General features: G+C 40.7%; 2 protein-coding genes across 2 annotated transcripts; both read right to left on the reverse strand.

The window, feature by feature from the left end:
- Nucleotides 1-8,698, reverse strand: nfil3-4 (nuclear factor, interleukin 3 regulated, member 4). Its single transcript, XM_085150960.1, has 2 exons — nt 7,425-8,698; nt 1-2,517 (listed from the first exon to the last, which is right to left on the reverse strand). Exon 2 carries the CDS (start codon nt 2,485-2,487, stop codon nt 1,729-1,731), a length of 759 nt encoding a protein of 252 aa, XP_085007086.1. The 5' UTR covers nt 2,488-2,517; nt 7,425-8,698; the 3' UTR covers nt 1-1,728.
- A 3,811-nt stretch (nt 8,699-12,509) lies between these two features.
- On the reverse strand, nt 12,510-15,111 carry LOC146491138 (uncharacterized). The gene is made up of 3 exons (XM_085151257.1): nt 14,321-15,111; nt 14,129-14,192; nt 12,510-13,646 (listed from the first exon to the last, which is right to left on the reverse strand). Exon 3 carries the CDS (start codon nt 13,640-13,642, stop codon nt 12,557-12,559), a length of 1,086 nt encoding a protein of 361 aa, XP_085007383.1. The 5' UTR covers nt 13,643-13,646; nt 14,129-14,192; nt 14,321-15,111; the 3' UTR covers nt 12,510-12,556.
- Nucleotides 15,112-23,338: the final 8,227 nt, after the last annotated feature.

The raw sequence follows: 23,338 nt of genomic DNA on the forward strand, positions 1-23,338 counted from the left end.
TAATGTCCACAAATGCTTAAAGAGCACCACGAGTACTTCGGCAGCTTTAAAAACCTGTAAGTGCATCTCACTCTGAAACTACCACATTTTCTCTGTTGTAACTACATGGAAGTTTTGTTTAGCCACCAGGTCAGTAGCTTCCTGCGCTGCTTAAGCTCACTGGGATGAGTCGGCGACCACAACGCCGTATGGCTGAGAGCGCGTAAAAATATTTGCGGCATGCCTCCCCCCCTTCTGTCCACTGTTCCTATTTGAAAAGGCTAAAAAAAATAGCTTATAGCTTGCTAGCTGTCCGTCAGACTCCTGTAGGCTGTAGTCTTGATGAGAAATATAACCCAGCTAATAGCTTCAGAGGAATAACAGCTGCCTGTTATTTCAGTTGGATATCTGCTGATAACAAAGTTAGGCGTTACGCGTGAGAGACAATTATAACAAATAAGAAGCAAGCAAACAGGTGGGATTTCTTTTGCTCACTCTTTATTGAATGCTAATTGTTTCTGAACATAGTCCAAGTTCCAATTTACTTTTGCTTATCTGATGTTGCTTCTTAATTTATGTTAAATAGCTGGTTGAGTTATTGTAAAGTAGTGTGATATTATAAAAAGAGTTCATCTGCAGTCAGCTGCTGTCTTTCTGTTGACACTGAATGTTTCTTTGAGTTTCTCTTTGAGCCACTGGGACTTGCTGCCTGCCTGGCCAGCAGCACTGTCAGGCAATGAGCCAGCAACCTGCTAAAGCCCGGGCGGCTGGCTGCTGACTCAAAAACACACTGAAACGCAAGCCAAATCCAAGAAAGGGGTCACAGCTACTGTTTTTGTAAATCCTATGCAATAGTTCTGTTTTTATCTCTATGAGGTTAGACTGTCACACTTTATTAGCAAAGCCCCAAAAACCTTAAGCATGGTCACAGAGGCCCAGGGGTGGGCAATCTTCATGGTTAGAAGTCAGAGAAGTGTTTTTCATCTTTGTGTCAAAGAATAAAGCAAAGACTTTGTTCAAAATGCTGTTATTAATCTGTTTTAATCAATTTTGCGTGTAAAAAATATTAAAAACAATGTCAGGGTTCTAATGGAACAATAAAAACAAATTGTGGGCACAGTATGGAAGAACATGACTACATCTGCTCACACGGCAAAACAGATCATCTTATACTTCACTCTTTCCGTTTGGAGGAAGACTGTGGCCTACAGTTTGTAAAGGCAGTGTGTGATATGATGACAGAGTAATTGTAAATTCTGCATTAACATCGTCAGTCGCATTAACACCAGTGAAACATCGTGACACCGGACACACATCTGTAGCTCGGTCACAGTTTTGCATAAAATTCTGAAGTGAGAGTGGTGGGCAAAGGTGAGCGTGTGTTGTTATCGTCACTGACCTACATGTGGCTACTTCTGTGTGCATTTTATTCTTTGTATACTTTCTCAGGAAAGTACCAAACAGCAAACTGCACAAACACCACAGCATCGTGTTCTGTGAAGTTAAACAGCATGAATGGACTGTATGGAAAAAATTGTACTCCCTGCTTTAGAGTGTTCTTTATGTGGCTGCAATGGGAATGGTCAGCAACTTAGAGCTGACAACTGATTCTGTAGGAACAAAAAGTGGAGAGGGGGGAGGTTTGCATGCTGCACACACTTGAAAAGTTCTCGTTTTGAAAAAGAAATAACACATTTGTTTCTTGGTTGATGAAGCTGTACGCTAGATTCGTCCTTCTGTGTTTCACAGTCAGTCAGACATGTATTGTCTTTGTGGAGAATGGGCTCTGCCTGCTCTGGCGATGATTTTATGAGGTGGAGGTGGGCAAGACATGGACAGCAGCCCTGGAACCTGCTGCTCCTCCTCTTCATCTGAGGGGGTTCTTGTTGCCATGGGGTTCAGTAGAGGACCTACGGGATGATGGGAATGGGTTGGCAGGAGATTTCGAGGAAGCACAAGGGGCTTGAGGATGCCAGAGCCGCTAGTAGCTGGTCTGTTGAAATACGAATAGCCTCTCATCGTATGAAGGGCGTATGCAGGGATCAGAAAGGAGTTAGAAGGCTGGTGACTGGGCAGGACAGAAGAGTCTCTACCACCCCAGTAGTAGTTTCTCTGCAGGGATTGTTGGTGGGTGCTGGTGGTGCTTACAGGCTGGATGCTGCTGTTGAAATGACATTGCAGTGGATTACTTTGTTGGCCTGTGTACGCTGCAGGGTGAACCAAGCCAAAGTGAAGCTTGATGGCCATTAACTCAGCACTGAGCCTGGCGTTTTCTTCTTTCAGAGCCATGAGATGAGTCTCCAGCACATAGTCATTCATCCTTCTCTTCTCCCGTGACCGCTTGGCAGCTTCGTTGTTCTTGCGACGTTTCTCCCAGTAGAGCTCATCCTTCTTTTCTTCAGGTATGAACTCCCTCTTGCGACGGGGTCCTTTACGTACCAGATCGTTTTCCACGTGTAAAACATGGTTTTCTTGGCCCCCGTGAAAAGCTAGCGGTAGGGACTCCATGCTAAATGAAGAGCGAGTCACAACAGAGACCTGAAATCGAGTAGAGGAGAGCAATTAGTGGAGCGAGCAGCTGAGTAAGCAATGAGTTCTTTATCAGGAAACTAATCTGCAGTTTTTTAATGATTAATGAGACAAATTTTAATGAACTGTCAATGTGACCCCGCTCTACACTGGTCAGAATTCAATAAAAACATTTTGAAATATCACGTTTACAGAATGACGCACGTGCAAACGCTGCCAAAAACGTCCTTGGTGGAGGTAATTATAGATATAGCTTTACATTAAACAAACAGGAACCACAAAATATTTATGCTTTGGGGTTCTTTTCAAATAACATGATGATTTCCTGCATCCTTACAGCTGTACTGTGCGCTGTCAACATATAGAAAGTACCGTGTGAAGATTTAAAATATGTCACATTTGACCTCTGACCTCTCCTTCAAGGTCAATAGATAAGTCGACGTGATAATAATGCTGCGTAGAGCAGTTTAAAACTGTTTCTAATTACCGTTGTTTATATTGACAGCATAAGGGAATATAAGACATGATATAGGGGGATTCAAAATATTACTTTGGACTTCTGACCTCTTCTTCAAGGTCAAACTTCAGTAAAATGTCTTATGTTTAAAATTCTGCTGCCTGTTTGTCCTGACAACATTTAGGAGATGATTATGGTATTTGAGGATTCTGAGTATCGTTTGCATCCAAATATCACGTCACATTTGACCCCAGATATCATATCTGCCTTTCTTTCAAGATGATCCTCAAATGTGTTAAATATTTAAAGAAAGTATCGTCAAGAGAGAGAATGAGCTAATCAGAGATATACTGCAGAATACAGTTAGTTATTTACAAATCAGTACCAGTTATCCATTACATATTTTAAATGCATTTTAAAGGAACGAGGAAAACAAGGTGAACATACACCAAATGCAATCCTATTCCCTTAAAAGGAAATCGCGCGCACACAGCGAGCTGCCTCGGTGAAGGTTTGAACGCTCTGAGTGATTCTTGTCATTAAACACATTTATAATCTGAATATGTCTCACATTTGGATTCTTACACTTACGGATGCAGTTTCAGGGTCTGGTTAAAGAAAACAGCAGACACTTCTCCATATTTTTGTCATATTGTTAGGGCAAGCTGATGACAACGGGATGCTGTTGCAGTGCTAGTCCCTAATCTTATAATGTGTTGAGTAATAGAGGCACATATACTTTGTGTATTTGCAACTTTGTGTTTGTTTGTCTCGCTTTAAGCATATAAATGGCTAATGTTCAGATAGAAAGGGCTTTTTTAAAAATAGGATATAATTGTATAAAATACTGCACGTGCCTGTGGAGGCTGTCCATCTATGGCAGACCATTTTCATGCCATTATGGTTTTTTTCCTCTCCAAAAATATTTAGAGGCTATTACAGTTCAGTACTTTATTACACTCTGTCTAGCACCTCGAGACCCACATCACCCCTTCCTGAACTAGCCTCACCACCTACCTGTCTCAATATGAAACATATGAAAATAATAAGGCTGGAAACAATACATAGAATGGCAAGATTGTGGCTTTGTGTGTTAGCTCCATATTCCATACTGAGTCATCAGCGTGCTTTGTCTGCATCATGGGCCAAATTAGAAGAGTTTGCATTTGTGATTTTACAGATCTGTGTTGTCAAAACCAAAATAAAAATACTCGTCAAGCCTTTCTCTTTTTACTTTTATATCTGTGAAACCAAATAAAACGCTTCTTAACGGAAACTTTTCACGTGAGGTTTTACGCGACCGAGAAGATGCTGTCGCACTGAGCGGCTTTTAGTTCAGCTGAGGTGACCTAAGCTTGGCGTATGCAAATTACGCATAGGTATCTTTAGTTAACGTGAAGTCAAACAATGCTTCGTGTGTCTCACTTTGTCTCCCCCTCATCTTCCTCTTTGATCGCCTTGTCCTTCTAGTCACTGCTTCCCCTCTCCAGCACTTTCATCTTTGTGCATCACTTTGTTGTGTGAACAAACGTGCAGCCAGTAAGAGTTTGTCCATTTTGCTGTACATCTACCTCGAATCCTTCTTTAAATGAACAGAATAGGAGGAATACTGACTGCTGCTAATGAATTCTCTTTTATTCACGTGGGTTTGTGGGTGGTTTTTATGGGAAGCTGTGCAAGATGGGTGAACAATGTGTTAAAAACCACAGCCAGCCTCCTGTACGTGCAATCAGAAACACACATAGACTCATACATGCTAGGCTTACACTTATCTCTTTTAACTCATTGATGTTTCATTCGCACCTTATTCTTGCTCACAATATAATACCTGATAAGTGTTTTTTTTTTAATCATACACTGCACGGTACTTTATGATAGTAGTCAATTGTGACACCTCATAGAAGAGCTGTAAAAAAAGCTGTCACTCAGGATGTCACACATATAGCATGCTCTTAAATGCAAACAATAACTTCACAGCTTATTACTTACCGTGCAATGCCCTGCAAGGCTGTAGAATGGCCTTTTTTATTTCTGTTGTACAAAATGAAAGTACTTTCTTAGCATGTCGAGTGACCGTACAGTCAGACTTTGCCAGAGGCAACAGAACTGTAGTTTCAAAGAGGCCATGTACCGTGTGTGTAGTGGTGAGAGTACACATTGGTTAAAAATATTCAAACCTTTGCCCAGAGAAACCCCGTGTGTTTCTGTGTGAGAACGTACACACCTGCAAACTGGTGTCTGACACAAAAACTACTTGTTGTACATTAAAAAAAAAAAAAGCAACAGCAGGAAGAGAGAAAACAATAATCACAAAGGAAGACACAGACAAAGAGAAAATAAAAAAAGAGAGGGTTCCTGAGTGAAATCTCTCTTGAGGCCAACCCCGCTCACTACTCTGCTGCACATTTGCACCTGTTTCTTATCAACTAATTATAGCCCGCCTGCTTTTTAGTAAGGAACTCTCAGACTTCTTCTTTTGGTGTCTATCCGTTTTCTCACACTCTAACATCTGTTGTTATGTTGCTCTGTACCCTGCCAAGTTTTGTTAAAATAAGTGCTCATAGAAAAAGTTGGTCAGTCCATATTCTGTGGCTTTCCACCTCAATGTACTCTATTCACATCACCTTGAAACTGCCATTAGTGTGAGAGAATTCCCTGTTGGGTGAATAAAGAACTCGCCTCCGTTCTTGCTTTTAACCGTCTTCTAATGCAATGCATTTCTTGAAGAGCAGATAAAATCCAAACTACCATCCTCACGATGCTTTGCATGCAGTAAATATGTTCCGAAACATCAGGCGTTCTGCCTTTTTTTGTAATTTTGCTGACTTTACGTGAAAAATATTATTTCCTCATTGTTTTGTCAGCCATACCGACATAAACATTTTATTATTCAAGTGTCACAAATTATGATTCGTATCACAAAATAGACATTTAGCTTCATGACTGACTATAAAATTTGCATAAATGTGCTAGACTTGTGATCGCACTACTTTTTGAAACCTTTTGGATTTATGCTTGAAGTCTTCCAGTCACTCATAGCGAGCGTTACTAGCAACGCTGCTACCAAAGTGCTTGACCTTTATTTACTTCTGAGTGGACAGTGAACCTTCACTTACTAGTAAAATCATTTTATGCTTTCATAAAACACACTTTGACTTTCTGCAAACTTGTGATGTTTGCAGCTCCAATCAAACTCAGGCTTCATACGGGCGAAATGTCCCAACTATATCACGCGTAAAATATTACTAAGTGACCAAGACGCGGGTATCGTCATTGCAGTAAATATAATTGTATTAAAAATGTTCAGCGTTGGATGAGACCACTTCTTAGTCTGAGAAGTATGCACGATGATGGATTGGTAACTTATGAATTAATAAATGTTTAAAAACTCCCACTTTCTCACATCTACATCACAGCGCAGCATCTAAGAGCGGTCCAAGACATTTTCCTCCACATCATGGTCGAATTGATTGGATCAGAAGCGATTCATTCGTGACATTGTTTTTGAGAACATCACGATTAGTTGTCCCATTTTTTAAGACTTCAGTTTGATACGGATTTGCTAAAATTGCACGAAGTATCCAGTTTCGCCTTCCCTCGCAATGGTAAAGAATCCCTCCAAAAATGGGGATCTGCAGCGGGGCTAGCTCGGCTTCAAAAGTCAACGATCTCTTAGTTGGGCCGAGCCCACGTTTGGTCATTTTCATGCAAATCCATCCCGGACTTTTTGAATAATTCAACTAGCAAATAGAGAAACATACAGATACAAACTGAATCACTCACATAAACACCACTGCAGAGATGACATACAACAATTCACATGAGCTATAGATCATCCAACATCATATCTTACTGTTGTTCTGTGCTCTATTCTAACTTTGTATATCTTTTCACCTTTCATAAAACAAACGTTCGTTTTTTTCTGAGATTTGTGAGTTTTTTCAGAGCGTTCGTATTCTGATATAACTGTGAGGTCATTGCAGAACATCAAAAAGTATTTTTTATTCCTAACCTTGGTAGTTTATTTAAAAAATACAGCTAACAGAAATATGTCGTTTGCTGTAGAGAAGCTCCATGTACACAACTGTGCTCCTCTTGCGCATAGTTACACAGTGCAAACACTTCCTCTTCCTCAAACAACTGTCACCAGATAATAGAATATAGAATAAATACCTGATTTAATTTTGAATTAAGAAAATGACACTTTACAAGTCTGGCTGCTTAATTCTGCTTTTGGTTGCGAGTGAAGTGAAGCGATTCAAAGGTTTGCTGAGCTGACAATTTCACAGAATACACAGTTATGTTTTGCTGTGATCACAGCAAGACCAGTTGTGCACGCGTTGATAAATGTCCGTCCCTCGGTCACTAACACCTCAACCATTTCCTTCATTCGGTCTTTTTGCTTTTAACATACATGGTCAGTGCCAGTATATGTGAGAAAATGCGCTTCAGGCCTTACCTTCTGCGAGCGTATCCACAAGATCTGCTGCCGTCGAGCTGCCAGTGAACTGTTTCAGAGAGGTCTCGCTCTCGCCCTAATGTACAACTTAGAGTGCCGAACTCTTCTGTTAGACACTGTCAAGCAATTAATGCACATATGAGTCGAGTGGGGATCATAATACTTTGTTGCTTTCAGTCCTACCCACTCACCTCTCTCTTTTTTGCTTTGCTCTCAGCCTTTTTTAACGCACTGTTTTCCTGTCTTTAACTCTGGCTGTCCACCTCTGTTGTCGCATGAAAAGTGTCTGACTGCTTTCCTTGATGTCGATCATATTGTGGTGGTAGTGGCTTGCCCACACAGGGGTCTCCCCTGTATGATGCTGCTTTCAATTTTAGGCATATTTGGTCGATAGCATGCCAAAACTAAATGAAAACATGCATCTAATGCCCTGGAGTTTAGTAAAGCTATATGATTTTTTAAAAATCTCTAGAGTAAATGCATTGTTAGCGTCTTTACAGCATTTTGTTCGTACTGCAGCTGCACTATGATACTAGTGAAATGTTTTAACCACATGTTAAAATTCAGTCACATACCTGATGTCTCGTTCCAGAAAAGCTTGGGTGCAGCAGTAGTTGCGGCAGTCTTAGTAATATGAGACGTTTTAGAGATAAAAGCCACAACAGCCAGGTAATGATATGACCATCAGTTCTGCGTTGTTCAGATATTTAGTGTAAAGCATAAGTGTGAGGAGACGTGACTAAAACTTTATGTGTGACTTTTAAATAAATCTTTGGCACCTCAGATTCGCAGAAAATGCAGAAGTGTTTGTGACTTATGAGAGTGTATTTCAAGCCTCTGCTCAGTTAATCTTCTTCTTATCCAAATTTAGAATCTTTTGTTATAATATAATAATTCCTGTGTCAAAATGACTTTGACACAGGAATTAAAATGCATGCTTTTGTCGTGACTGGAAATTTTACTTCAACACCCATTTCTATGTATAGCTGGTGTCACATGTAGACAGATTTTTGGCTTCCTGTTGTGATGTGTGTAAGTCCTTAATGTTAGAAAAATAAGCACGAGAGGTCCACGTGGAGGCCAAAATGCTTTCTTTTTCAAAGGGCTGAAAGAGAGTTCCTTTTATGCCAAAATGTTATTTTCTAAACTCGCACGTAAACTTCTTTTCAGTCCATCTCTCTGTATCGGATGGACGAACACTGAGACACACTCGGTTTGTCAAAGCTGGAACGTGTCTTACACAAAGACATGAATTTGACATCACGAGCCCTGACGGACGAGTTCCAGTACGTTAAACAGGACATTCAGTCATCTTTTTTTTTTTTCTGTTTTTAACTTTAACACCTGGGATGCCTTAATTTAGGCCGTCCCTTTTCAAGAAAGGAGGTCAAGCATTTATTCAGAGGAGAGTAAAGTTCAAATCCATGATTGAATTGGGGTGACCACATCCAAACAAATGAAATCTGGGTCAAAGGATATGATTTTGTCTGACAATATAGGTCATGTCACCAGTTTGTCATTTATGACATATCCCATAAAAAGAATTTAACCCATAACACACAAACACACAAACTATACAGGATATATATATAATATTATTTCTTTGAAGTCTGAATAAAAATATGCGATGTGAATATATTGGTAGCATTAATATTAGTTTACGTTTACTTTATTTAGTTATTTACTCTAAAACCGGTGCATGTTTGAAAAATGCATACATACTACTGGAGAGGCAGAAATTATTCCACAAAACGAAATCCATCTGCCACACCGTTTGTGTTGTAGCGCCCTCTGCTGGAGGCTTCAAGATCGTGCATGGGTATTTAAGAGCCGATTGCGATGGCACTGCGTAGCAGGTCAGAGATGACATGATGCTCCATTCGCCTAACAAGTGAAAGATCCTGTTGCGAGAGGGGATAAAAAGCAGGGCCGTGCAGAGAGGTTTAAAGGGGCGGGTGCTCAAAGTTAAAAAGGGGCACATTGAACCAGGCTGAATAACAACAACACACATTCATCAAATCTAATATGGGAAGGGCAGGGCTGTGTTGATCTGAGACTGTAGACAGTAAAAAGTCCATAGGAGAGATGGTAGCTGATTAAACAAGTGTCATGAGATAATAACAAAATGCAAAGATTGGTGACAGCACTTGGAACCATAAGGCAACAAAAAACTGAGAAATAATTTAGGCTCTGCCTGTGAATCACTCTTTGCTTCTCTTCTTCCATCCATCCCATCATTTCATATATCACTCTCCACTTGCTGTCTATCTGAGAACAAGGCACAACTTGCTATTGCAATAAACTATAATCTAATTATCCACACCTAACAACTCTTGCACTTAATGATGACAGAAAAATGTTATAGCACTGCCTTTAGTAGCCTCACACAGCTCCTACTGTTTCCTCATGTCCTTACCAGGCATGTCTGGACAATGTTATATCATGAGTAATAATTTAAAAAAATCCATATACATAAAACAAACACATGCACGAACACACAGTGACATTTTAGACCTTCTTCAGAATACTGTATATACTATGGGCATCATGGTGCTGATCCAGAATCCTTACATTATTATTTATTACTAGAGCTACAATAATAAAGCAATGAGGAGGGGGAAGTAATAAATATGAAATAATGTCATTATGATGATTCCATTTGTTTCACTATCCACTCTGTGCAGGGGCAAACTTTATTACATTTTTAAACTGTGGAGATACAATAATTTTACTGCTGTAAAATCCAAATTTTGTCTTATTTAAAATATAAATCTAATATAATCTGCTTCTTAATGTATGTTCTTTAAAATACAGCGTGTGTTTTTTAAAATATTATAATAATGCATAATTATGTGGACATGCATATTAGATCGTTTTTTAGTGAAATATAATCCCACCAGAAAGGCAGGAAAAGCCCAGAAACTTACTTTAAAACCAAATATGTTCCCTAAAACGGTGACAGAGCTACAGACCCATGACAGCCTTACACAGGTAGCCAGCAGCTATGACCAGCACTACTTGTGCAGTTAATAAAAGGACAGGTAATGTTTGTCGCGCTGTTGCACACACAGCACGCTCGTTTGTTTCAGTTAGTCAGTTGCCACAAGACAGCTTACCAACGTATACGTAATAAGCTAATACTCCTGTGTGCTATACACTACAGTGTACGCTGTACACCTACTTACTGGTTTTGTCGCATCAGTCTGTATGGAAGAAATATAGTAAGTCTGTGTCTCTGAGTTAACTTGTGTTTCTCCTACAGCTCCGGACCGCTAAAAATGCGCGTGCTCTTTGTGACCTCGTTCCCGGCTCGTAACCAGCGCGTTCTGCCGTCAAGGGCAATCATTGGTTAAATGTGATCATGTGACTGATGCAAGTCAGATCCTTTTATTTAGCAAAACTGTGATTAATAGTTAAATATTATTGTTGAGGGGCACAGACAGGACTACGCACGCGCACACACACATAAAAAAAAAATAAAAAAATTTTTTTAAAACGTTGCCTCAACAAAGGGCACTTTGGGCACCCATCAGGAAAGGGGCGGGTGCTCAAGCCCCTCTAGCCCCCCCCCTCTGCACGTGCCTGATAAAAAGGGATTAAAAAAATACAAATAAAAAAATTAAGCAGGCAGAGCCCCCCTGCTGTGGTGACGCTTTATAAGAAAGGGAGCAGCCGAAAGTACTTCTAATAGCAAATCTGCTGTCACATAATCATATTTAAAACATAACTCAAAGAGTGGATTTGAGCTTAAATACCGAACAGAAGCTTACGAGGCTTTCTAACCGCTAATGTTAGCATATTTAATAACAAAGTTATGAGGCTGGAAGGATTATAGGTGGATTTTCCAGTGAACGTTTAGACCTAAGATATAGACCTAAATCAGAATGTTCCTGATTGTTTATTTGCCTTTACACGTTAACGGCCTGCCTTTATTTCCATATCACAAAAATGAAATCTCAGATGTGATTTACTGACGCTTATGAATAAATAATTTCCCCCAGAGTGCGTACTAAAGGTAGATATTAGTTAGACAACTAAGTTTAAAAGTATTACTTTAAGTATAAAATATACTTAGTGTGTGTGTGTGTAAGTATATTCTTAGAGTTTTATACTTACGTTTGCTCTTAGTGTATATATATGCACACATATATATATACACACGCCAAGTATTTTATACTTGGCGTGTGTATTATTATTACTTTTATACTTAGACAAGTATAAAAGTAATACTTTTTATAGTTAGAGTATATTCTAAGTATATTCTTAGAGTTTTATACTTACTTTACTTTTAGACTTAAAGCATTACTTTTATACTTGATTGTAAAATGACTAACAGGACTATTCGAATGCATGGATATACATTCATATATTAAAGACCTTATTCTAACAAAAGCATAGCATTTAAAGATTTAAACATTACCCAGATGTGGTGTCTCACTGAAATGTGGTGGATTGTGTCTCACTGAGCTGCTGACCCACAAATAAACGGTTCAACGTTCAGTTTTCCATCGAGTCGAATTGTGCTGGGAAATCACGCAGTGGGGATAAAGGGGAATACCGAGTCAGCACGCACAGTTTCACTGGTGCAGTCGCTGTGTTTTTCTTTTTGTTTGTTTGTTTTTCATCACTGGCAAAGGGTGAAAAAATGTACAAGAAATACCTATACTGCAATGAAATTAAATAATCTGAATGAAAAAGAAAAGTCCGGAATAACATTAAAAAACAAAATCGAAAAAACAGCTTGTGTGTTTATTACATTATACATTAATATTTCATTGTATAAAACAAATGCAGACAAAGAGCGGGAGCGCAAAAGCTTCATTCAAACAGAATAAAACCACAGAAAATCGTGCCGTGTAGCTCGTGGTAAAATACATTGTTCATGGTTGATCTTTCGGGGAATATAGGCCACGTGAAGGCTGTTTATTTCGTTTTTTAATTGTTCATATTTTCATTATGACCCACTGCACACGTTTCATTCTTTTTGGACTGCGTATTTACTGGCAAACAAAAAAAAACAGCTGCAAAAGCCTTCACCTCACATCTCATTTGGACGCGTATGGAATCACGTTAAGTTTGGGGATCTTTTAAAAACTTCTTGTAAGTTACACCTTAACAGTTAAACTGTCCAGTCAGCGTCCCCCAGAACTGAGATGCATGCCGAGCTGAGACAAACCAGGCGTTGCACTGCTGAACCGACTCTTCAGCCCCCTCTGAATGTGAGCCTCCACACCGACACCCTGGCTTTGCCTTTCTTGTAAGTGGAGAGGCAGGCCGGAGTAGACGGCCGACGGAGCCAGGTAGGAGGACCTCCAGGGCAGAAGAAGATTATTACACACAGCCGAGTGGTTCAGCTGGGGCACCAGCCAGTTTTGGGGTGGGTACGAGAGCGCAGAGGCATGGTGGAGAGTGTCAGGTGAGGACATGATTGCTGAGAAGGAAGAGACGGGTGGGGAAGATACACTGGGGGAGATGGGGATTACATCGGCGGAGGAGACCTGGCGCTGGGCATCCACTCCTACCTCCCCTGACCTTCCGCTCCCTAAACTATCTCGGAGCGAAAGGACACCGGAGCCGGTGAGAGGAAGGATGCCTGGCTGTGTCCCACAATTGCGATGGCTTAGTGGGTTAAAAAGACCTCTAGTTGAGCCAAAACAAGGGAGCTTGGACTCATACTGGTTCAGTGCAGTTTCCTGTTGTCGCACAGCCCTGATCCCTGCCTGGAAGAGAGAAGGGGTGTGGGGAGGTATGGGCGACAAGGGCAGAGTGGGCGCTAGGACAGGCGCAGTTGATGTCGCAGAGGGAGAGGGTGCTTTGGTTTTTTCTATGCTCAGGGTACTGATGTACTGCAGGTTAAGGACTTGAGCCCGCAGCTGGGCGTTCTCCTCGCTCAGAGCCAGTAACTGGCCCTCTATCACCAGGTCATTCAGTCTCCTCTTCTCCCTGGACCGCTTGGCCGCCTCGTTGTTCTTCCGTCGCTTGTCCCAGTAGCTGGCATCTTTCTTATCGTCTGGGATCATCTCCCTCTTCCGGCGCGTAACGGGGGTGAAGTGGCTACTGTAGGCCTGTAAGCGCATGAGACGTCGAGCCAGGAGGGAGGACCGAGTCCCAGCCAGGAGACGAGGCTCCGTGTCCGTGTACCCACTGCTCTCAACTGAGGAGGAGGGCTGGCAAGGAGCATCTGTCCCGGCACCGTCAGGGCTTTTCGGGGAGCTCATGACACTAGTGGAGGGAAACAAGTGTCAGTCAAGCAGCATGCATACATCAAGCACAAATCTGACCCCGTTAGCTGCACCTGAATCACCTAAAGCAATGATTGCTGCATAAGTTTCGATTCATAACTAATGCTGAGAAAAATCTGCGTGAATGAAAGTCGTTTACGTTTATTTTGAGCATTTTTGAGTTGAATGTACTTCAGACATTTGACGAAACGCGTAGTTTACTGACGTTGAAAAGCGAGTTAATAATATGTAAATTCAATGTGCATTAATCTAAACAGCCTTACTCCACCACAACGTTAAATGATGTCGGCACATACGACAGTGGCGGTGCCTTTTAATTTAAAACAGTTTCTAACCTTCTTAAGATTAAGACAGATACATTAAAGTTAGCCTCGAGTGAACTTTACGAATGTACTGAATGTGAGCGTTCACGTTTTAAAGCCTTAGAATTAGACAGCGTCGTAAAGTTGAACTGACACTGACCTGATTGGAAGGATGACACCTGTGGGACTGTTAGAAGCCGGGACTTTGAGCGTCTCTTGCAGCTCTGCAAACACACACGCACAAGAAGAGCGACATACAGTTTTACGCGCAGCACTTGGAAAAGTGACTTAATCTTTTTTTTTAAGTTTGTGGGTGTTACATGGGGTGAAACAGAGAAAGGGCTGAACTTACCATTCACTCACAATCAGCGGTGATGTGGAGAGCAGAGCTGCTGGGCGGTGCGCACATATAGGCCACACGGATAGCCAATCACGCTGTGCTGTCTGTTTCATTCTGTGGAAACCGATCTGGCAACTTTAACTTGGAGTGCGGAAGTCCAAGAGAGCTGTGTGTGGCCACGATCTAACCAACAGGTGTTACTGAAATGAGTCGATTTGGATCAACCGTCCTACTTATTACTTTTGTAAAATTACAGCACATCGGTCGACGTGTCTAGAACAGTCGCACTGTGACACCACTGTTCAGTAAGCTTTACTCATTAGTAGAAAACATGGTTTGGTTTACGACATGATTGTGTTTGACTTTAAGATTTCTTTGACATGTATTTATCTATTTGTTTTGAATGACGTGATGAAATGAAATAAAACACTGAAACAAATCCCAGAAAGCACGAGCTACATTTAGAGAGATTTAGAGATTTTTTGTTTTCTTTTTTTTTTCTTTAAAAGGTTCGCTCCACATCACGGTGTTGCTCAGCATGTGGCGCATCTCTTCAAATGGAGACTGCGGGAACTGTAACAAAAGCTATAACTTCTCATGGATTTACCTGTGCCTACTTTGCACCTGTAACTCCTCCTTAAATGAAGGTTATGGTGCACATAACTGCTAATCACGTGCTCACAGTTAAATTTCAGGAGGGACTTTGAATGTGTCCAGTCATCCACTAGTCCAGCCTCAGGAAGGATGCAGGGAATCACTAAAATCCAGATTTTTAATTTAGCGTCACCTGTATCTTTTTTTTTTTTTTTTTTTTTTTTTTTTAATTAGACAAATCACATTGAAGGAGAAATTGTCGGTCAGTTCAAATTCCCTTTTGCTATATTAAAAGGAAAATTTCAAGAGGCAATTCCTGCTGAATGCTTCAGATTGTGGGAATTTCTTTTCCCATTGCTGGATTTGCTCATTCCAGCCATCTGATAAAGCAGGACTTTAGAATCTGTAAGCACCATCTGTGCCTTGCAGTGTTAATGTTTTATTCTAAAATGTCAGGACGTTGTGGTCATGTTAACATGACAATACACACACAACTCTTGTTCACTTCCACACGTGTCTACAAAAATAGGTAGCTGTACAGTGAGTATTTTACACATACAAATCTACTTTAATAAATGTGATTCATTAAACCCTTTTTTGTGCCTTTGGCGAGTCTCTCCCCAGTATTCGTCTATCCATATTTAATTTAGTCACATGGCGTGGAATTCTATTTAGTTATGCGCCTGGTTTTGGTCTAGATTTTTCAATGTCACTAATCTTCACTGGTGCAGATGTGATTCCCCACATCTCTCATTCTTCTCCAGTTGTTCATTTGTGTTGTATTTTTCCATTTAAGAGTGGCAAATCCACCTGTCCGTCTATTGGTGAAAAAAACCCAAAATGTTTCATAACACAACCAAGAAGGCTGTTGTTTGAATCCTGCCTCACCCGAGCTGCCAGAGATGAATCACTGTCTGCAGGGGACAGGGGCAAAGTGCACCACGGCACATTAGGTTGTCTGCGGAGAGCACTGAAATCTCCAGCCTCGCAGCTGCCTAAGCATTAAGAAGTTTGAGAAGCACAGGTGAAATCTAATGATCCACCTCTACTATTCTGTTCACATTCTAATTCTAGTCTGGGTATTCTTTTGAAAGGCTGCAAAAGAGCAGCTTCTCGCGAGAAGACAAAGAAGCTGAACAGCAACCAGAATGGAAAACCACACTGTACAACATCACTCTTCTGCAGTTTGTGCTGAAGACTTCTTTGTAGCGTGCAGAGTGAGGGGGCTGTCCATATCACAGGGGGGTGTCCTATCAGATGTGTGTTTGTTAAAAACTCCAGTCGAATTTTCTGTCTGACTCATCATAACCGCATCAGCCACAGTCGCTCATGTTCCAACAGTCTTCTTTTAGTAAGAACGTTGTCTCCAGATTTTTAAAGACATAGTACCTGTCAGGTTGTATTGGTTCCCGGATATTAGTTTGATGGCTTTGAAAAGAGACAAACTATCATGCACAGAAAACACAGAAACAAACATGCACACACACAGATACATATATGCAGGTGAAGACTACAGTGTAGCCTCAACTTGTAGCAGTAACAGGAAGCAGGTGTTATAAATATGATAGCATCCAAATTATTAATAAATACAGGGCTGATTTCTTTTTAGACAGGCAGTGATCCGATTTACTCGACTGTGTTTCTCAGCACTGTGTGAATCTGGACCTTTTCGAGGATAGTTTATTAGCACTGTTAAAAAAATAATACATGCTTAGAAAACATTGTGATATGAAGGGCCTGCATAATTTGTTGCACTCCCACGTTCATGTGTGGCAACACCCACATCCTGACTGCATGTTGCAGATGATTCTTTTATGTGGATTACTCAGCGCCAGCAGTATAAGTCCTGTTGGCTTTATAATGCTTCAGTGTCCAATTGAGAGAACACTTTTCAACGTTTGACCATTATCTGTATTTCTTTCGTACCAGTGATTGTTCGACTAACATCACGCTGCCGGCAGCTTTGATTCTTATCGAAAATATGGATGGGCCTTCAAACATTTGTTAAAGGCTGTATTCCTTTCACCAATAAATCTATTGAAAAAGCTAATGATTTAGTCATTTCCAGGTTTTAATTACCCAGCCTGTGCACCACTAGTACATTTATCCTCACAGACAGGATTTCTAATTAATTTTGTAAAGGATTCATGAATTGTTTAGACAGCTGGCTGCAGGCTAAGAAAGAAGGATTCTCAAACAGATGTTGATCACATCCGATGATTGTGACAAAGAACTGTTGACCTCTATTTCTTATTCTTCTTCTTTCAGCTGCTCGCTTTAGGGTTTACCAAAGCAGATCATCTGCCTCCATTTCCTCCTGTCCCAGCATCCTCCTCAATCACACCCACCCTCTGCACGTCCTCCTTTACTACATCCATGAATCTTCTCTGAGCTCTTTCTCTTTTCCTCTTGCATGGCAGCTCAATCTTTATCATCCTTTGTCCAATATATCCACTCTCCCTCTTCTGCACATGTACAAAACATCTCAGCCTTGCTCAGCTTTTCTTATTATGTCTCCAAACTGCTCAGCCTGAGCTATCTCTCCTGATCGCTTCCAACAAAAATCTTCAGCTCTGCCACCTCCAGCTCGGCCTCCTGTCTTTGTGTCACCGTCACCATCTCCAAACCATACATCACTGCGGGTCTCACTACTATCTCCTAAACCTTCCCTTTCCTATTCAACCCTGCTGGCACTCCTTTCTTGACCTCTCTCATACTCTCTCTGTTGCTATGGATGGTTGACCTCCACCAACATTCCCAAAACAAGAATCTGTAGGACTCCTTCTTTCCTATGACATGGTGTGACGCATCAGCTTTATCCATCTGTCCAGCTCTGCACATCACCTTTGTTCTTGAAAATCTGTGCTCACTCTCTAAGATTGTGTTAAGCAGTCTGGTTAAAATGTCCACTGCCCTCTCTCCAAAACACCTCCATACCTACAGAGGTATGTCATCTGCACCAACTGCCTTTCCACTCTTCCATCTCCTCATAGCTGTCCTCACTTCCTCACTACTAATCATCTGCACTTCTTGATTCACTAACTGTCCTCTATTCATCCATCCTACTTTCTCATGTTCTCCATCTATCAGCTCCTCAAAGTGCTACATATATCTGCACGCATATGTTTCGTTTTCATCATGGCACAAATCCGAACACATGCGCTAATGTTAACATGCATCCACAAGAATATGACAGCCCAGTCTGCATTCAACTTTGTGAGTTATTCAGCTCACTAGAGAATTCCAATCTTACCAAATCTGTTTTTAATGCCTTGTAGATTAGAATTATGGGGTACCACTCACTACAAAGCCCTGTAAATCACAAATGCACTCCGGACAGATAGAGATTATGATCTTAGTGACTAAGAAAGAAAGAGAAGTAAATGTTCTAAAAGTGTGTTTACACTTCGCTAGTGTTCACCAGGTGCCAAATGCATCTTTCCACAAGTGCAACAAGTGTTTTGCACATACGTGCGAACTGTAGGTCTCCCCATCACTCTCCTCGTCATATGTCTAAATGAGGTTGTGAAAAACACAAAGACAAGTGACCTACTGTCTAAATAAAAGAATAAGTGAATTTGAGCTCTAATACACTGGCCATGCGCACAGCAAAAAAGGAAGTGTGATGACTGATGTCTCTTTTGTTGTTTTTGGCACATTATGCCACAAAGAGAAAGTTATTCTGCTTGTTTTTGTCTTTGAATTTCTTTACCTTGTGCATTAAAAGTGTATATATGTATATATTCTTGTATATATACACTTTAAGTGTTACCATGACCTTTCTAAATGCCTCAGACAGTTGTACATAGACATTAGTTTTGTTGGGAGAGCTTGAGTTGTGTTTTCATCTGCATGGTAAATGAACTGACTCTTATATAGCACTTTTCTACTTGACCTAAGCACTCAGGGCACTTTATACAACTTGCGTCAAAATCCTCACTCCTACAGAACCAGCTCCTTAATCACAGTGTGGCCTCATCTTAAAGCATACTCTGCCTCATTGTCCTTTGTTTTTTACACTATTTACAGAAATGAACATTGTGCTGTAGTCACCAAATCTGTAAGCTGGTTCACTGAGATCATTAACCCATCAGGAAAAAGATTTACTGAGTCTGGCGCTGTTTTTCTGTAGACTTACACAGTCTACCGGCTAGAAAGAATGCCAGTTTAAAGCACTTCTGTATGGTTTTCTATAATGGAGGTTAGGGGTTCATTTACCCTGCTCCTATATCTACATAAATGCAGTGGCTCAGGAGTAGAGCAGGTCAACCACTAATCAAAAGGTTGGCTGGGTTGGGCAAGAGCCCCATGTTACATAGAAACACTTAAAGATCGAAAAAAGTTCTTGTGTGGATGGACCTGACCGGGTGCGTGAGGGTTGTAAGAATCAGTACGTTCCCAATATGTGCATTAGTTCATGACGATTCATAGCATAAGCTAAAGAAAAATCTACACATTTATTGTTTGCGATTGAGTTTAGTTAATATTTTTAAGCATTATTCAAGCGATACCTGTAGGAGGTGAGGAATCAGAGACGGAGTGGCTATCCTTCCTGTGTAGAAAAGAAAACTTTACCAGAACTGCAAGTTTGTTGTAAACTGTCGTCTTCACCAGTGTGCATGTGTGTGTGTTTTTTGTGCATTAATATTAGGAGCTCAGTTACCTCATGGGTAAATTAGTATGAAAGATAAGGAGAGTTTAGTCAAGCTATTTTTAATATATGTAATTACTTAAAGCATGCTGCTTCTGATATTGAATTAATTATAGAAAATTGTACAGTGTATATAAATAAATATTTATTGAAGTCACGCTTGTTTAAAAGTATTATTTCAGCATCGTGTCTCTTAGTTTGAACTCAAAGCGTCTTCCAGTGAAACTGACATCATTACTTTTCAGACCATCGCTCTGAGTCTCTTGGGTGCTTTTGGACATGTGTGATATACGTGTGATAACGTGTGATAAGGTATCAAATACATGTGTCCAGGATGACATGAGGAGTGTTTTTAACTGTAACTCGTGGAAGGCTAGTTTTGTGTGGCCAGCGAGTAAAATTTGGTGTTGGAAATTAACATAAATGGTCTCGCTTATATATCGATGTGTTTATTGGTGGTTTGCAATAGACAGGCAGAAGCTAGAAAAAAGGAAAGTGACCTGTGATGTCATGCTGGGTTTTTTCATCTGCTTGTGAGGGTGCTTATCAGCTAGGTTAAAGTAAGTTAAGTGGGGGTTTTCTCTTGTTGTTGTTGTTGTTATTATTGTATAGGAATAATAATATGGAGATTGATATGAGTATAATAATTCCACTCTAACTCAGGCACAACTCATATTCCTTCGTTAGTGTCTGTCAGGACAGCTGTCTGAGTATGCAGGCAGCAGACTTTAGCCAATGCAGAGGTGAAGGAGATCCCTTTATGTGCAGTATTAAGAAAAAACGAGTTATATCTGTTATTCCATGGCAGGGGCTAAGCTAATCGAGGGTGACTTGTGATTAATGCTGAAACACCCGAGGATTCCAGGGCACACAAGCGATGATGTGTCATGCTGGTGGTTATTTCAATAAATGGTCATTTTTATCATCAAAGTCACTCAAACGTCACGCAGAGCTAGTGCCCAGATAGATAAGATGTAGAAAAAACATACGGCTAGTGGAACTGTTTACCGCTACTGATTCATTTAGACAATACTACTGTAATAACTTTGTCATAATGATGAATTGAGTAAATCGTTGGACACGTGGGCCTTTGTCTCAAAAGTACTGCGAGAGAGAATGGAAAGATTTTTTTTACAGTGCTTTTACTTTGAGGGAGTCACAGTACAAACTTGTTATATTATTTGGTTGTTTTTCAAATCAGCTCTCGCCCAGGTACCCCTACTTTAAGCAGCACCCTCCAAACCACAGTTTTACCATTACTAACGTGTTTCAGTGCACCCACACAGTTCACTTCACTGTGATACCACCAGGTGAGTCATCACTGGGGCGGTTAGTTTAATCAGTTTGTTCCTGTAAACTTTGATGTTGTTGTTGTTGTTATGTCAGCCCTACTCCCCGCACACCCCCATTCCCCTCACACACTCACACACACGCAGACACACACAGATGTTTTGCTTTTAACAAGCTCCCGTCCCCTCTGCTTTGCTCTGGTTCTAACCTGACCTATTTAAGGTGAGTTTGTATGTCATATCAGACCCCGTGTCTTCTGCAAACCCCTCCAAGGAGGTAATTTGTGTGATTGTTGAGGTTGATGTTTGCTGGCCTGATTCCTACTCCTTAATTCACAGCTCAGCTGTTAACCACTTTTTACAGGAAGTTGAGCCTCAGCGAGTATGAAAAGGATATCGCCTCCTCATACTCGACTGCAGTGTGACTTTTGTACAGCGTCACATGACAACTTTACAGTAGTAATGTAGGCCCCTGAGAAATAAGGGCATTGTGTAGCTTCCCACAACATGGGGCTTTCTCACACTTACTGTGCTGTTGATACATGAGTGGCCTGAGGATCGTGCGCTGCTGAGATCCTGTGAGATACAGTAGAAGATGAGAACACACATAAGCTCATTAGGCATGTAATAAAAGCTCTGGGCGGTGTTTTTTTTTTTTTCGACTATTTGATAAATAGCGCAGTGATAATGAATGTGTCTGTTTTGCCACTTGTGGTTTTTACTGTCAGTGTAAGATTTGTATAAAGTTGTAACTGTGATGTGTTTAAAATAAAAGTCAGCCTTAAACAACCTATCACTTTGCACCCTTGCTTTGTCAAGTAGCAGCAAAGAAACTAACTTATTTAAAGGTATTTCAGTCATAATCTGACATTTTTAGAGCTCAGCACGTCAACCATTATAATCTCCTGAAACGAGTTGTGTGTTGATTGCTGCGGTCGTTATTGCAGTGTTTAGCCCCCTTCGGGTTTAGCAGTTTGCATGTTTCCATTTTGTATTGAGCAAGATATGAGGAAGTTAAACTTGTCATCTGTTTTTCTCACTAACTACCGCAGTAAGACTGTGAATCTAACAAGATGCAATCTAAATAGGGTTTTTTTTTTTTAAATATTAAGTGATGTCTTTATCTATTGGTCACTTCTGGGAATTTAAAAGGTGTTAAAACAATTGAAGGGGTCACTATTGTTTGCAGAGGCTGGTTCTTGTTGGCAGCTAGCATGCATACATACATGAGCAATACCTCATAATGTGCTTTTTGTTTATTTTTTATTTTTAGCAGTCCAGCTCTATCAGTGACCACTAAGTGACCTCCAGTATGGTATCAAGGCCTCATCTTTGCGTAACTGGCAGTGTTTTTTACCAATGTGAAGTTTAGGAGAGCACGTTTCTGCTTAAAATGTTCACGTTTCATTATTTACTTTGATGATTTTTGTAACATAAGCTTTTGTGTTGCATGACTTTGAAACGCTGTAATTTCTAATATTCGCGTATTTTGACATATTGCCTTGAACCTTGACCAAACCCGCAGGCTCGAAGAGACAAATCCACTTTTCGTTAATGGCTCTGAGGTTTGCAGCCGTGTTGGCCAACGGTTAAACTGTTGGTGGGAACAGTCTGGCCTACCAATTGTCATTTGTTTGTGGAGGCCTTAAAGCACCCATTCCACACCACTGGCACATCACCTTAACCACTCTGCGTCGCAGCCCAGCTGTAAAAATAGATAGGAAAGATTGCCCTAGATATGCACACGCACTCACATAGAGACACATATAAGAAATAAGATACACACACACCTTCAGGTGTAGATGTGTGGCGTTTGTGGGGGGGACCTCACTTAGGAAAGAGCAATGGAGACAAAGAGATATGAAACCACAAAAAGTGCATTTAACTGACATTGAGTGAGCATCAATTCAGCAAACTGCCTTTTGTTCGGGGTTGCCACTGTTTATAAATTCACCCTTTTTGACCTTCAATTGATGCTTGATCTGCAGTGGGTGCTCACCTCCACCAGGTGGCATTAGATTCATGAGGAAGTTCAAAACACTTGTTAGAAAGGCCCTAAATAAGAGGAGGAGACAGGAGAAGACTGGTGTATGTCAGATCATTAAAACGTTCCTTTACTTACATACATTAGGTTTTCTAAACTATCAAAGAAAAATGGATGAGCTCATATTTGAGCTGGATTGCTTAAGATCCAAATGCATACATATGCAAATATCAGCAAAGGCAATAAAGCTTTAAAAAAAAAGAAAAGAAAATCTTTTTATAGGGTATTGAGCAAATACTCAAGGTGAGGATTCACCAAAAAATCGCTAATTCAGCCGCTGTTTAAACTCAGCACTCGCAGACCTGTTTAATTTGTGTGCACATTTAACAGTATTTTACAGATAGAAAGAAAGACTGTGCGTCGTCCGTGCCTGCCTTATCTGAAAGTTTCACAGCGTTCACATTCCTGTAAACTGATACTCCCACTGCTGACACAATGGCCGTGCTGTCATA

Source organism: Neolamprologus multifasciatus, chromosome 23 (assembly GCF_963576455.1).
Source record: "Neolamprologus multifasciatus chromosome 23, fNeoMul1.2, whole genome shotgun sequence".
NCBI lineage: Eukaryota > Metazoa > Chordata > Actinopteri > Cichliformes > Cichlidae > Neolamprologus > Neolamprologus multifasciatus.